This window comes from Clytia hemisphaerica, unplaced genomic scaffold (assembly GCF_902728285.1).
Source record: "Clytia hemisphaerica strain Z4C2 unplaced genomic scaffold, Clytia hemisphaerica genome assembly, whole genome shotgun sequence".
Classification (NCBI taxonomy): Eukaryota; Metazoa; Cnidaria; class Hydrozoa; order Leptothecata; family Clytiidae; genus Clytia; species Clytia hemisphaerica.
This window is the reverse complement of record NW_027104389.1, coordinates 1,304,645-1,317,465: the sequence shown is the minus strand read 5'-3', so window position 1 is coordinate 1,317,465 and position 12,821 is coordinate 1,304,645. Positions and strand designations below refer to the sequence as shown.

The 12,821-nt window shown below is 37.6% G+C and overlaps 3 protein-coding genes across 3 annotated transcripts; 1 reads left to right on the top strand and 2 right to left on the bottom strand.

Annotated features, from left to right (window-relative positions):
• Positions 1-1,451: 1,451 nt before the first annotated feature.
• LOC136819600 (uncharacterized) lies at positions 1,452-4,564 on the top strand. The gene is made up of 6 exons (XM_067075831.1): positions 1,452-1,555; positions 1,781-2,053; positions 2,340-2,627; positions 3,137-3,268; positions 3,765-3,923; positions 4,118-4,564. The coding sequence occupies exons 1-6, from the start codon at positions 1,516-1,518 to the stop codon at positions 4,405-4,407; spliced, it is 1,182 nt and encodes a 393-aa protein (XP_066931932.1). The 5' UTR covers positions 1,452-1,515; the 3' UTR covers positions 4,408-4,564.
• Positions 4,565-4,734: 170 nt separating this feature from the next.
• Positions 4,735-8,801, bottom strand: LOC136819599 (uncharacterized). The gene is made up of 5 exons (XM_067075830.1): positions 8,451-8,801; positions 7,218-7,522; positions 5,759-6,576; positions 5,023-5,157; positions 4,735-4,844 (listed from the first exon to the last, which is right to left on the bottom strand). Exons 2-5 carry the CDS (start codon positions 7,502-7,504, stop codon positions 4,792-4,794), a joined length of 1,293 nt encoding a protein of 430 aa, XP_066931931.1. The 5' UTR covers positions 7,505-7,522; positions 8,451-8,801; the 3' UTR covers positions 4,735-4,791.
• A 132-nt stretch (positions 8,802-8,933) lies between these two features.
• LOC136819601 (uncharacterized) lies at positions 8,934-11,151 on the bottom strand. Its single transcript, XM_067075832.1, has 3 exons — positions 10,807-11,151; positions 10,157-10,292; positions 8,934-9,967 (listed from the first exon to the last, which is right to left on the bottom strand). Exons 1-3 carry the CDS (start codon positions 11,016-11,018, stop codon positions 9,281-9,283), a joined length of 1,035 nt encoding a protein of 344 aa, XP_066931933.1. The 5' UTR covers positions 11,019-11,151; the 3' UTR covers positions 8,934-9,280.
• Positions 11,152-12,821: the final 1,670 nt, after the last annotated feature.

The following is a 12,821-nucleotide window of genomic DNA, read 5'->3' as shown; positions in this document are numbered from 1 at the left end:
GCTGTATTTATGATCTGATTATGAAAAGTTTTTGCTGAAACCATAATTTTAATTGTTCTTATTCACGTGATTGTATTGAGGGGGCTTCTGAAATAAGGTTGTCGGGGGAGTAGGTTTGCGAGATGACGGATATGTCCGAAAGTCACCCCTTAGAGCATAGACTAGAGTCTACTTCTAGCTGAACTTTGCTTTTTGTTAATTTTTGATGGTGCTGAGTCCAGTGAAGTAGACTAGAGGGTATTGATATCTTGAATTTTTTTCACTTCTCTTTCAAAAATTATATGAAAAAAAAAACAAACAATAAAATGCATTCGAAAGTCCCATCAAAGTTTACAAAACGATAAAGACGCAAAAATACCTCCAAACTTTAAAAGCGATCGATCCCCTGCTCATAGTTTTTTGTTTGTTTTTCGCCAAAAAAGGACTGGATCTAGTAATCTGGATTTGCTACCACCTCAAGGAAAGACAAAAAATAGAGTCTGTCAAATTACACCGGGCCACCTACCAGCGCCATCCAGTCTATCAAAAAGCTATAAGTGACCCCAGTGCTACCCTTAGAGAGGATGAATTTCGAAAAATTTTGTCCATTTTATGACGTTTTTGAGGGACTTTCGAGAGTGTGAAAAAGGACCCTAATGGATCGCATATACCCGGCATCCATTTTGGTTGTTTACTTTACTTTCTGTCTTTCTATAAATAATGAAATAAAGTTTCACAAATTAGGATGTATATTTTGACCAACATCATTTCATTTTTCTATCCAGGAGGGAACGTGGAGTTTAAAGCCCTAAAATGGCTCGAAAGGATAAAACTCTTGATTGGGAAATAAAGTCACTTATTTCTCATCTAGAACACGTGAGCCACGATACTTTCACAAAAACGCTTGGAAATAAAAGCTATTCACCTTTTTGACCGACGATCACGGTCGAATAGGTGTATTACTGGGTTTCGAAATGTACCGAGTGAAAAGAAAGAAAGTGCTAGATTCAATGTATCATTCCAAAAGCGGCGCAAATCTTAAAGTTTCATTGTATTCTTGAGTAAGGCTGAAGATTACTCTCTATTCCTCAAAAAGCCCTGAAAATGCAGCAATTAAGGATTGTTTAAAGTAGATGGGCTGAACATCAGAGACATCCTGCACTAGTTGGGTAAGAGCTCTGGACTGATTTGGATTCAATTAGAATTGTGTTTCCTTGTTTCTATGTAAACAGTTCGTTTCCAAATGGTAACATTGTACGTCACAGCTCCCCCACCATTTTGGAAATTTGAAGTAAAGCAGAAAAACATCATAAAACTGAAGTAAACATATTAGTAAAACGCACAGAATAATTAGAAGTCATTATGATATTCTCCTATTAAATGGTAATAATTATTTCACTATTGATTATCCAATTAACTTACTCCACCGCATTGGGAAAAATATTCCCGATGGAGAATTCCCCATAAAAATGTCCACAAAACCTCCAAACCCAAATTGAAAAACTCATAGAGAAGGAAAGGGTAAGATTACCAAAAATGTATTATTGTTGGATACTGATTTCTTTGATAGGACTTGGTAAGCTTGATTATTCTCACGTTTTTACAACAAAGAAATATTTGATGTTCACTTCCAGGAAAAAGGCATCATATCATGATTTCACGGGTTATTTTTCAAGGGAATTTCGAATATTCTGCAATAAATTGAATTGTAGAGAGTGAAGTTACTGTTCACAATATGAGAATGATATCTTCATAATAAATAAGTGGTTTCGTGAAACTTTTCCATTTCTTTCACCTTCAGCGCAATGTGACCGTTGTCAGTACAGTTTGGACTTCCAACAATACGAAGGGTCCACTCACAATGATTACGAACATATTACATCTGACGAGTGTATGCAAAAATGCGAAGAGGACGCCGATTGCATTGTGGGAAATTGGTTCCCAAAAGATGATCCCTGGGAAGAGAGAGATCATTCACTTTGTCGTTTATTCAAAAAGAGTGATCACACTTTGAAGTTTTCTGATGATGGTGATGAAAATACGGAAGCCAAACTGATCCGGTGTTCTAAGAAAGGTTTGTAAGATGTGTCCTTTATACTCCGTTTCCAACCGCTATCAGTGTCAAGCCGGTTTTCCCAAGAATTTCTGACGGTCCTTTATGACGACCAACATTGATGTAAATAAAATCTTGGATAGGACAGGGCGAGAGAAAAAGTATTTTATCGATGAACCAAAGAATACTTCAAGTCCCCGTCCATTTTGATCGCAGAATCTATATACATGACATTTATATATGTAAGAATCTTTATTGTAAAGACCTTATCAAGCTACCAGTTTGATTAAATTTTTTTTTTTATTAGATGACATTGATGATATTGAGCGATGTTTTCTGGATGAACGATTCACACGACATTGCGGAGCAGCTTTACGATACAGTTACGGCCAGTCGTATGAACATTGTCGCCAGGAGTGTAACGACCGTGCCGATTGCCAAATTGCACACTGGCACCCGCCCTATCAAATCTGGGATGACGAGGCTCGATCTGTTTGCTTCTTATTTTCTGAAAATGCTGAACGGTGCGATTGGGGTGGAGCAGAATTGATTTCATACCACCCTGGTGCTCAAATGATCCGATGCAAAGAAAAAAGTAAGAAAATTTTTTTATGAATTTCTATATGTACATTATCTTTTCCGATTTTTCTGGAAACACAGTACTTCTTTTTAGCTAAGAAAAGTCCATAAACTGCAATCGGCGTCGAAATATATTAGCACTTTTAGGTATTTTAACGTTTTTCAGAATTTAAAGATCGGGTGAGAGTTGCAACTTCAGTACTTCCACTTTGTTTCATTGGATTTTTCGATTTGGAAGGCGTTAAAGTGGTTTCCAGGCTATATTCTCAGCCTTATTAGAACATTTTTGAGTATATTTTTGAGACTTAAGTCTCATGTTAAAACTCAGAGTTAAAACTTTCCAACCGTACTTTAAAGTAGTTAAAAATTACTTGCAGTTTTCAAATTTGAGGGAATTCCCATTTTGTGCCAAATATTACGGTGGGGATTGTGGTCGATTTTGACGATTTTGACGCTATACAATTATTGGACACAATATATCCAAAACAACTGAAAATGGTCTATATCTCTTCTTATGGTTTGTAGTTGACACGGAGATACGATGTCATTTCAGCGAAGATCTTCACCGACAATGTGGAGAATATCACAGTTTGTTGTACGCCTTGACAGCTGAACAATGTCTTCAAAAATGTGACGAGTCTGCCAACTGTATCACAGGTACGACGTTGTTTTAACGTCCATATAACGTTATATGGACGTTGTGAATATTAGAAAAACTTTGAAACGACGTTGTGTACCAGCTGGGAGAAAAGAATCATTGAGATTTGCACCTTGAAATCTTTGATTGCTAGCATATCATTTAGCTTTTCTTGTCTCCTTCCACAATCTGCAATGGGCTCAATCAGACTGATTCAGGACTAAAGAAATTAAAATCTCACTCCCTCTCCATCCATCATAGACCCACTTGGACCCCAGCCCCACTGGAAAAATACATTACAATCTCATCCCCACTGGGGAATCGACTTTGATTTCATCCCCATTCAAAATTTAATGTAAAAAATTTCACTCCAAAACCATCCCCACGGATTTTTTGACTTGGGAACAATAGAATTTTTATCCCATTGGGTTTTTCTTCTTCTTTTTTCTTTTTTTCACCGGCGCTCTGAGACAGGGGTGTATATATGAAGAATTCTCGCATAACTTTTGTTTTTAGGTCACTGGCACCCTCCTCATCAGATTTGGAGTGATGAGGCGCGGACAGTATGTTTTTTGTTCAAGAGAGACGATATAAATTTACACCCTTGTCCATGGGGCGACGAAGCCAAGAACTCAGCACACCCAGGAGCCAAGATGATTAGATGTTCAAATAAAAGTAAGGAGATGTTTTACCTGTTTTTAAAACAACAACAAAAATTACCTTACAGTTATAGAAAATAAGGAACATCATAAGAACATTTTTGTAACGTTTGTTTATAAAGTCTGTTCGCCACCAATCTTATTGGTAGAAAAAGATGTCACATGACTTTCCGTGGTAAAGAATGAAAATTGCATTCCTTTTTTTTTCAGAAAATGGGCCAATCGAGAGATGTACCATGAGCTACGATTTTTTGCGTCATTGTGGAAACGCTTTAAAATACATCTATGGTCAAAGCCCTGAATACTGCCGACAATGGTGTAATGATAATAAGAAGTGCCATGTAGCACACTGGCATCCACCTTATTCAATATGGGGCGATGAAGCTCGCTCGGTTTGTTTCGTGTTTCCCCATGGGACTCAAAGTTGTGATTGGGGTGGTGCAGAACTGGGAGATTACCATAAAGGAGCTCACATGGTTCGATGCATGTACCAAGAATAGCTTACTAAGCTTTCTGACCAGTATTTTTTTAAGGCCTGTATATATGGGAAACGTGAAAAACGTTTTTTCTTTATTTTTCTATTTTTCTAGCTTTGTATGTATTTAACTATTTGGTATGCTTCGTAAGAATTTCAAATATACATTTACCATTTAAAAATTGTTGATCAGCGAGCCAACTTTACTGTTCTTTTAATTACAAGTTTTTCAGTTCTGATTTTGGTTGTATCTCTGGGTGACGAGACCACGAAACATCATCAAAATTAACCATTGGAAACTTCTTAAAAAATTCTACCTTTTACATAACGTCAATAAATTAAAGGAAAAATGTCATCATTTTTCATCAGCAGAATCAATATTTTTGGAAGCTCAATCTCCTAATTCCAATCATAAGCCATCCATCATGAAATATGTCTGCAATGATCCTCGCATTTCGTTCCCTGTAGAAAATGAAAAAGTTCGAAAATATCATTTCAGATAAAAAGTATCCAAACCCTTAGCTTTCTTTTGATAAAAAATTTTGACACTACCTTTTAAGTTCTTTGAGCTGGGTGTATGGAAAGAACCCGTGGGCGGAAAGTTAGCCAAAGATCAAGTGCTACTTTGAGCAACATTTACCTTCACAAGGCGGTCCTGCATAACATTCTTCCTTCTTTCGTTCCCAGGTCCTTCCAAGACATCCATAACAAGATCGCTGTCGACTCTTCCAAAATCCTTTCCCACATTTCGCATTGCATTTCCACTCGCCCCAGTCTAAGAAATTAAAAGTTATTATATTTAGATAAAAGTAAGATTCATAATGAGAGCCTCCACGCCAATCTTCATTATTGCCCTATTAATTATCGAGCACTCTATGAGGAGAGGATGAAAATTTTTCACAATAAGTACCCAGTTCCTAAGTTTGCTTGTTTATAATTCTGATAGCATCACGTCCGTCACAGTTCAAACAAAAAGTGGTCAAATTGAATCCGGGGTACGGGTTTGAAAAAATCTCGTCTTCTTGACAACGAACTTTTTACCAACAGTTGAAAAATGAAAATATGGATTGGTTGCTGCTGAGATCCCCGTTCTCCGCTAATCAAGGAAGTTACCAACCTCGTTCCCTGTATGTTATTGGCATACCATACTATACTTGTAACTTCCTCCCCATGTATGTATCCCAGGCTTTATTTACGTCACTGATGAACGCCTAAGATATTATCTGACGCTATCAGTAGGCATCAAAGGTGAAAATCTCAGATGTTCATCAGTAACGTAAATAAAGCATGGAATGTATGGGTTGGAAAGTTATAAGTATAGTATAGTACAAAAAGGGACAAAAGAAGAAAAATGTTGCTAAGTTATTATTGGTTACCTTGGCAATTATGTCGTTCCCAGTTCCCATACAGTTTGTAACCGACAGGACATTCATTCTTCACCGTATAATCTTTAAGTTTATCATGATAAACCGGTGTCAGCCACTGGTTGATGGCGGCGCTACGAATGATTTCATCATCAACCTTAATATTATTTCTTTTGAACAACTTATCAGTCAAGAGTTCCGTAATCGGAATTAAGGTATACCGGACAGGATTTCCGGTTATCTCGTCATTCCGCATTTTCTTCATTTCTTTAAAAGAGCCTCCGTTGACGCGGTAGGTACTTTCCCCATTGCTACTCTTCCCTTTCCATGTACATTTGACTTTCTGGTATTTCTTGGTGACTCTAGTTTTGATACTCTTGGCAAGCTTCCGGTGATTGCAGCTCTTGATTTCCCGTCTTTTGATTCGTGTTCTGGAGTTTCCAGGGAGAGATTTGGTGTACGAAAATTGCATCCCTATTTGGACGCGTCCGAAATAATAATCACCAAAATAATAGCGGAATTTCTCGAAAATTCTTTTTTGATGCTTTTGATTCATGTAAGCCGCTTTATAAAGATCTTTAATCATTTCGATGAATTTGGCTGAAAATTTTGGAAGTTGTTTGCCTGTTGTGTTTAGTTGAATATCGTAAACTAAACATTCACCAAATGAAGTTGCAATTGAACCCCCGTCCAAGAAGTATTGCATGGTGTTAAGATATTTTGCAGACAGTTTATAAGGAGGTGAGAAAGTGACGTTGTGATAGAAACCATTGTCCGAAATGATGGATTTCTTGACACCACGGATCTTCGATCGAGATTCTACGAAATTACTATGAAGAGAAAAATAGATGAAATAGATAGACTGAAAATTGCGTAAGAGGTGGAATGAAAATGTCATTAGCAGAAAAATCATTTATTTATCTTGGTTTTCATTTGAGTTTTTGGACGGATGGGAGCGAGGAACTTTGCATCATATATTATCCTTCTATATTGCTAAAATGTTTTGGGTTAGTAAAATGTAAGCTTTAAATTCTGCTTGTCGAATCATAATATAAGCAGGCAAAAGTTTAGCTAACTGTTGTTTCGCAGATTAAACGGTTTCAGTTAGTCACAGCAGGAATAAAACGCCCATTTTGTGATATAAAACGTCAAAAGAGTGAAGTTTAAAGCACCCTTGAAAAACTGTTGGTGGCCTAAATAGTGTCAATCATTACAAAAAAATAAAGTATTATAATCTTTTTGAAACCATGTTAAGTCTATATGCAATTTCTCAAATCTTCCAATCAATAAGATCTCACGTAAAGACCAATTTTTTCCGTCAAAAAAAGTAACATCAATTTGCATACTGGTAACTCCAATTTAGACTTGAAATTTGTCCTTTTTAGGAAGATCCCAAACTCACTATTTACGCATTTACCCAGGAGATTTTTAACTAAGTCGTCTGAGCTAAGTGTGAATTAGAAAAACTTACATATATTTTTTGAAGGTTGTAAAATATTTCGTTTTGATATGTTTCTTGCACTTCGGTAATTTCTTGATCCGAATTTGATCGTTCTTTAGTTTGGACAGATCAAAAAGATTAGAATACAACCTCAAGCTTCCGATAGGGTCCGTCCGCCACATACTAGCTCCGGAGGCTTTCGTAGCTTTGTTTAAGGCTTCTCTGCATTGTGCGGATTCGCATGAGAAAGTGTTTGTTGTTCTGAACAGACATATGCACTGGAACAAAATTAAGAATCTTCTGATATAATGCTTCATTCTTTTTTCAGCTTTGATCTGTTTGAAAAAAGAGTATTGTAAACCTTACAGTCCATATGATAACTAGTAGGTTAGAAAAATATTGAGAGGGTTTTGTGTGTTGACCCCGATGAAACTATAAGAATAGGCTCTTCCAGAAAAAAAACTAGAGGTTGGAACTTCATAGAGGGTGGAAGATATATTGTATAGGGATATTAAAAAAACTCTGAAAATGACGATGTCCATGGGGTGAATTGGCAATGTCCAGGGGTAAATTTTGGGTGTCCAGGGGGTCGATTTGATGCTTGTCCAGGGGTAAAACACGTGTCCAGGGGGTGAAAAATCAAAATGTCCAGTGGTAGATCATTGAAAAAATTAATATATTCTCCACCCCCATGAACGATTTTTTTCTGGAAGAGCCCAATGCAGAATCCTCCTTATATGCACTAGGATAATGAATCAACTCTGCTGTGTTTTGAGAAGTCGAGAAGAGGTGCTAAGCTAAACTGATGATATCACAGTTGTTTCGATCATTATATCAGTGAAGCCTGGGGGACGCTTAAAGTCAGATATCTAGCTTCTTTGGCATAATAGGAAGTAATTAAGTCTACGACTGCAGTCCGAAGGCTCCTTTTCTGATAGCTACCTGCTCAAAATTAGGACAGGACGTCACTTTCTCTGTGGATTGCTTCACTTACCCTTCATTTACTCTTAATTTCTTAATTTCATAATTTCATAAAGTTGAATCATCAAATACCTTTTTTGTACTAACTACGAAGTGAAACCCGGCCGAGGATTGAACCCACCACCTCTTGCATACCGTAGCCAGATGCTCTATCACTGCACTATGATTGCTGATTGCTTATAATACATGATTGGGTAAAATTGGAGCTGTTTACCAAATTTTACTTACAAAGAACGACGAAGAAAAGACAATACATGGTAACAAAAATCAAGCCGTACTTACCTGTACATAAAAATTGTTCCATTGATCTCAAATCCTTTCTTGATTTGGTATTCTCAAGTATTTTACGTGCAAACTTTTAGTCAAAAGATTTGATCTACTTTCAATCATGTCATTACTACAGTATTTTGTATGTATGTATAAATGCGTGTTTCATGAGAATAATGGCAGCTGTAAAATGTCGACTTTGTAAAAAAGAAAGAGAAGGGTAAGTGTTGATGGATGATGTCTGTTGAAGCGATTGACCTTTTCATGATGATGACACGACGAGACTAAAAATGAATGTTTTTCTTCAAAACAACTTGTTTTTTAAACTTTTTTGCGTACTTTTGTATTTTATTCACGATGACTTAAATTTTACAAAAGTGAAAAACTAAAAAAATGATTCCTTACTCCTTCACATCCATTAGAGATGTTTTTAACCCGTAAAAAAGCCCGAGGGGTACTATGGTTGCGAGCTGACGGGGGGCGTGCCGCCTGACTTTTGAACTTTGGACCCTTACCGGGACTAAAAAGGAGAAAACAAAGGAAAATTTTGGGAATTTTACGACCCTTAGCGGGAAAAATTTGACCAATTTTGACCAAATTTCGATCTTTCAGGGGGTAAAAAGTTGAAATTTTCCAATTTTTCCGACCCTTAGTGGGACTGAAATTAGATTTTCTGATTTTTCCGACCCTTAGCGGGACTTTGGAAGTCCAAAAAAGGTACCCTTAAGGGCGGACATACAGTACCCTCCATTTGCCTAAGTACCCCCCCCCCTGGGTAAAAAAGGTATCCCCATACGAGTCTATAGTAGATCTGTCCGTATGTTTGTTCTGCAAGCCAAAATATTCTACCACATTACGAACTCATCTTGACGGAAAGCAATTTTTTTTGCTTTCAAATTTGGAGCAGGTTTATTATTCACAGAAATTGTCGTTGTTTGTCTTTTGTCTGTAGCATTCTTCTCAGTGATTGAGTGCGCTTTATAGATCATCCCTGTCCTAAATAAAAAGCTGACCACCTCTTTGATGGTGAAAATGATTATTGGATGAGCAAATCCTTCTTTGACCATCACTGTCATTCTCAGAACAAAAAACCCAACGTCATTGATCAAAAGTCTAAGAATTGTCAGTATAAGATCTTTATGCATCCCCGACAGATTTCCTATCATCCTTTGCTCCAATCCGTAACTGAAAGCCGTTAAAAATGGCGAAATTCCGAGAATGGCATAATAGGCTGCCAACCAGCCTGAGCTGTAGTTCAGAAAACATCCAACTGTCCCAAACACGAGGTCAGCGTAATCCAGGGTGTCAAACGTAGCATGATAAGTGCAATGATAGTGTCCATGGTTGTTTTGCTGGTGCATCATCTCATTATTTCGGTTCGTCTTCCTCCTGTTTTGATTTTCTCTGTTATCTCCATAGTGTCTCGCATCTTTGTTATGTTTAGGATATGGATAAATAGTTGCAGTGAATATGAGCATTGGGAAGGTCATCAACAAAACATAAAATGTAAATCGGTCGTGGTCCTCTATGGTCTGAAAGTAAGATAGGGAAATGAGAACTCCACTTTCTTAGGTGCGTTCGGACGGAAATTTCAAATTGGAAAAAGATTGTATATCCCTCCACGACATATTTATATTCTACAACCAATTCTTAAATACTGGTGATTTTGAAATTACCCTAAATACAGTAAAAATCAATCAATATTTCTGCAAAGGACTTACCATACAGCTCTTGCAATTGATGTCAGACGTCTTTTTAGAAGCATTGACATGAGCACAATGTATTGTAATTCCATATTGACCGACAGTTGCACAAATAAACGCCAAGTTGGATAGATTCACGCTGGTCAGTTTTCTTCTAAGAGTGAAAAGGAGAAACAGAGCCTTAATAGAATTACTTCACTGTCTAGACGATGCTATCGTCCGTGTTGAAAGTATAGTAAACGTGGAAAATATATTGTGTAGAGCTTACAGCCATCATTGCGTTATACGAGAAAAAGCACCAGTTGAGTTTGGAACGAACCTTCTTTTCCTGTTTTACTCCACCCTAGACTTATCTACCTACTTAAATTTATCACGCCTCCAAAATTATCCACTTTTTATTGACCTTGTTTGAGATTTTCTATTCCCTTTCTTATTTTACCCAGTATAGTTTATCCCTGCCCCTTTAGTCGACAAAGTGCATCAACCCAAAAATGTAGGCCTTACTTTCCTATCTTGCCAAAATCGTTTTATGAGACCATTGTTGGTATTGAGAATATACCTTTCAAAAGAAAAACCTGTGTCAATAAGTTTTAAAAAGTCAATTTTGCCAGTTTTGTGAAATATTAGACTTATAAAGGGATTGGAAACAACAATCATGGGAGACTTACCCTTCTTTATAAATGATTGGAGATGAAGCCACCAAAATGATCCCACCGATCGCCGACAAAAAGACGCCGATCATATATTTAGGATCTTTCAGTTCATATCCAGCTTCGTTGAGGTTGATCAACATTCGCCATACAATCAAAGAAAAACAAATGGAGTGAGAAAGTAGAATGGTCCATAGTCGTTCCTTCTTTGAAACTACTCGGAAACTCATTTCTGAAGTGTGTTACAATACAATCATAACAGCCAATCACAGAAAATTCGCTCTTACAATTTCGTTTTTGACGATTTTATGATTGCCGCAAAATCTAACTTTGAAGTACCACCTCGAGTATCACTATATTACTTTTCTTGAAAATTAAAAAACTCATTCTGTTGATTTCTCTTATGGCTATGAATGAGAAAGAATCGACATCTCTGATTGAGTTTTTATTTAATATTAGGACAGTTGAATGAAAGGACAACCTGTGGAAATTTTCGATAACAAAACAGCAGCACGTCTATATCTGATTCTAAGGCATCAATTTATTAAAAAAATATACACCCCTATCTCACAGACCCGCTGGGAAATTCGGCCAAAATCTCGTCCCCGGTGGGAAGAATACCCTACAGTTTTATCCATCCATAACTGGGAAATTGACTTTGATTTTATCCCCATTTAAAATTCAATGAAAATTGCATTCTAAAACCATCCCCACCGGATTTTTCGACTTAGGAGCAATAGAAAATTTTATCCCCACTGTGGGAAAAAGTTTCACCGAGGATGTGAGAGGGATGTCTATATATACCGTGATAGCACCACAGTTTAGCTTTCTCTGAAATTTAACCTGTTGAGGCGGACACAATTTCATTCCGCAAATCTTATTCATACAAAGAATCGAAGATGGAGAGCACACATGCTCCTGTTAAGCTTCAACATATATCAGCTCATACAGGGTGTCCTAGAAAAAACTCCCCCTCTTTGAAGTAAATTTTGTCAAAGAACTGTTCACCCTTTATAAAGTGCCAATGTCGAGTATATTGGTCATGGGCTATGTTGGACAGGGCAAAGCCCTTCTGTAGTGCCCAGTTTGAATTTGAAATCGTCATTTTTGGTCTAGCTCGTATGAATTGGATTGGGCTTCATGTTCAAGCAAAATAAAATAAAAAGTGAGTCTTTCCAGCGAGATTTTAAGCCAAAAAGTTAACTCCTGCTCCTTCTTTTCACTAAACCTTGTCGCTGGTGAGGGAGCTTGTGTGCCTCTACGATCCGGAGAGCTATGTCGGCGGGAGTTCATCTCCTGGTAGGGGGTAGGTTCAACCAAGCCGAACAGGTCTTGGGGAGGGGAGAAGCCAGACGAATGTAGTGAAACAAACAAACCTCTATTCTTGCGGGTAGTTGAAGTCTCCTTAGCATATATTGACAGACTAATATTTTGGTTTTGAGACAACGTGTTCATTCAGTCACATCGCCCAAGTTAGCTGGGAACCGCAAGGCAGCAACAGAACTGGCTACTCAACGCTGCTATTTCAGCCATTAGACAACATGAACAGTTCTTTAAATCGCTCCAGGGTTGAAGCCCCTGATTTTCGTCCTTTCCAACCTATTGTATCGACAATCGATTCCAATGACGGCGATACCCCAAACCCCACAAGGAGGGTACCTCCCGATGATAGGAGAAAGAAAGGACTCTTTAACCAAAGGCATCACATTCACATCGCACAACTCAATTGTCGCACTCTCTGAACTCTCTTAACTCACGAAAAGAGATAGTCGTCCACCTTGAGAAATTCAACATTCCAATATGCTCTATCCAAGAACATCGCTTTCTCCATAATGCAAACGACCCTGAGATAATTGCTCAACCATTGAATCGTTACACACTATTCACTGCTTCCGCCTGGAAAGCAGCAAACAATGCAACTATTGGCGGAGTAGGAATCATCATCTGAACAGATCTTCTACCAATTCTGTCGTCAGTTCGAAAGATTTCAAATCGTATTATCATCGCTGATTTCAGAGGTAACCCAAAATCCA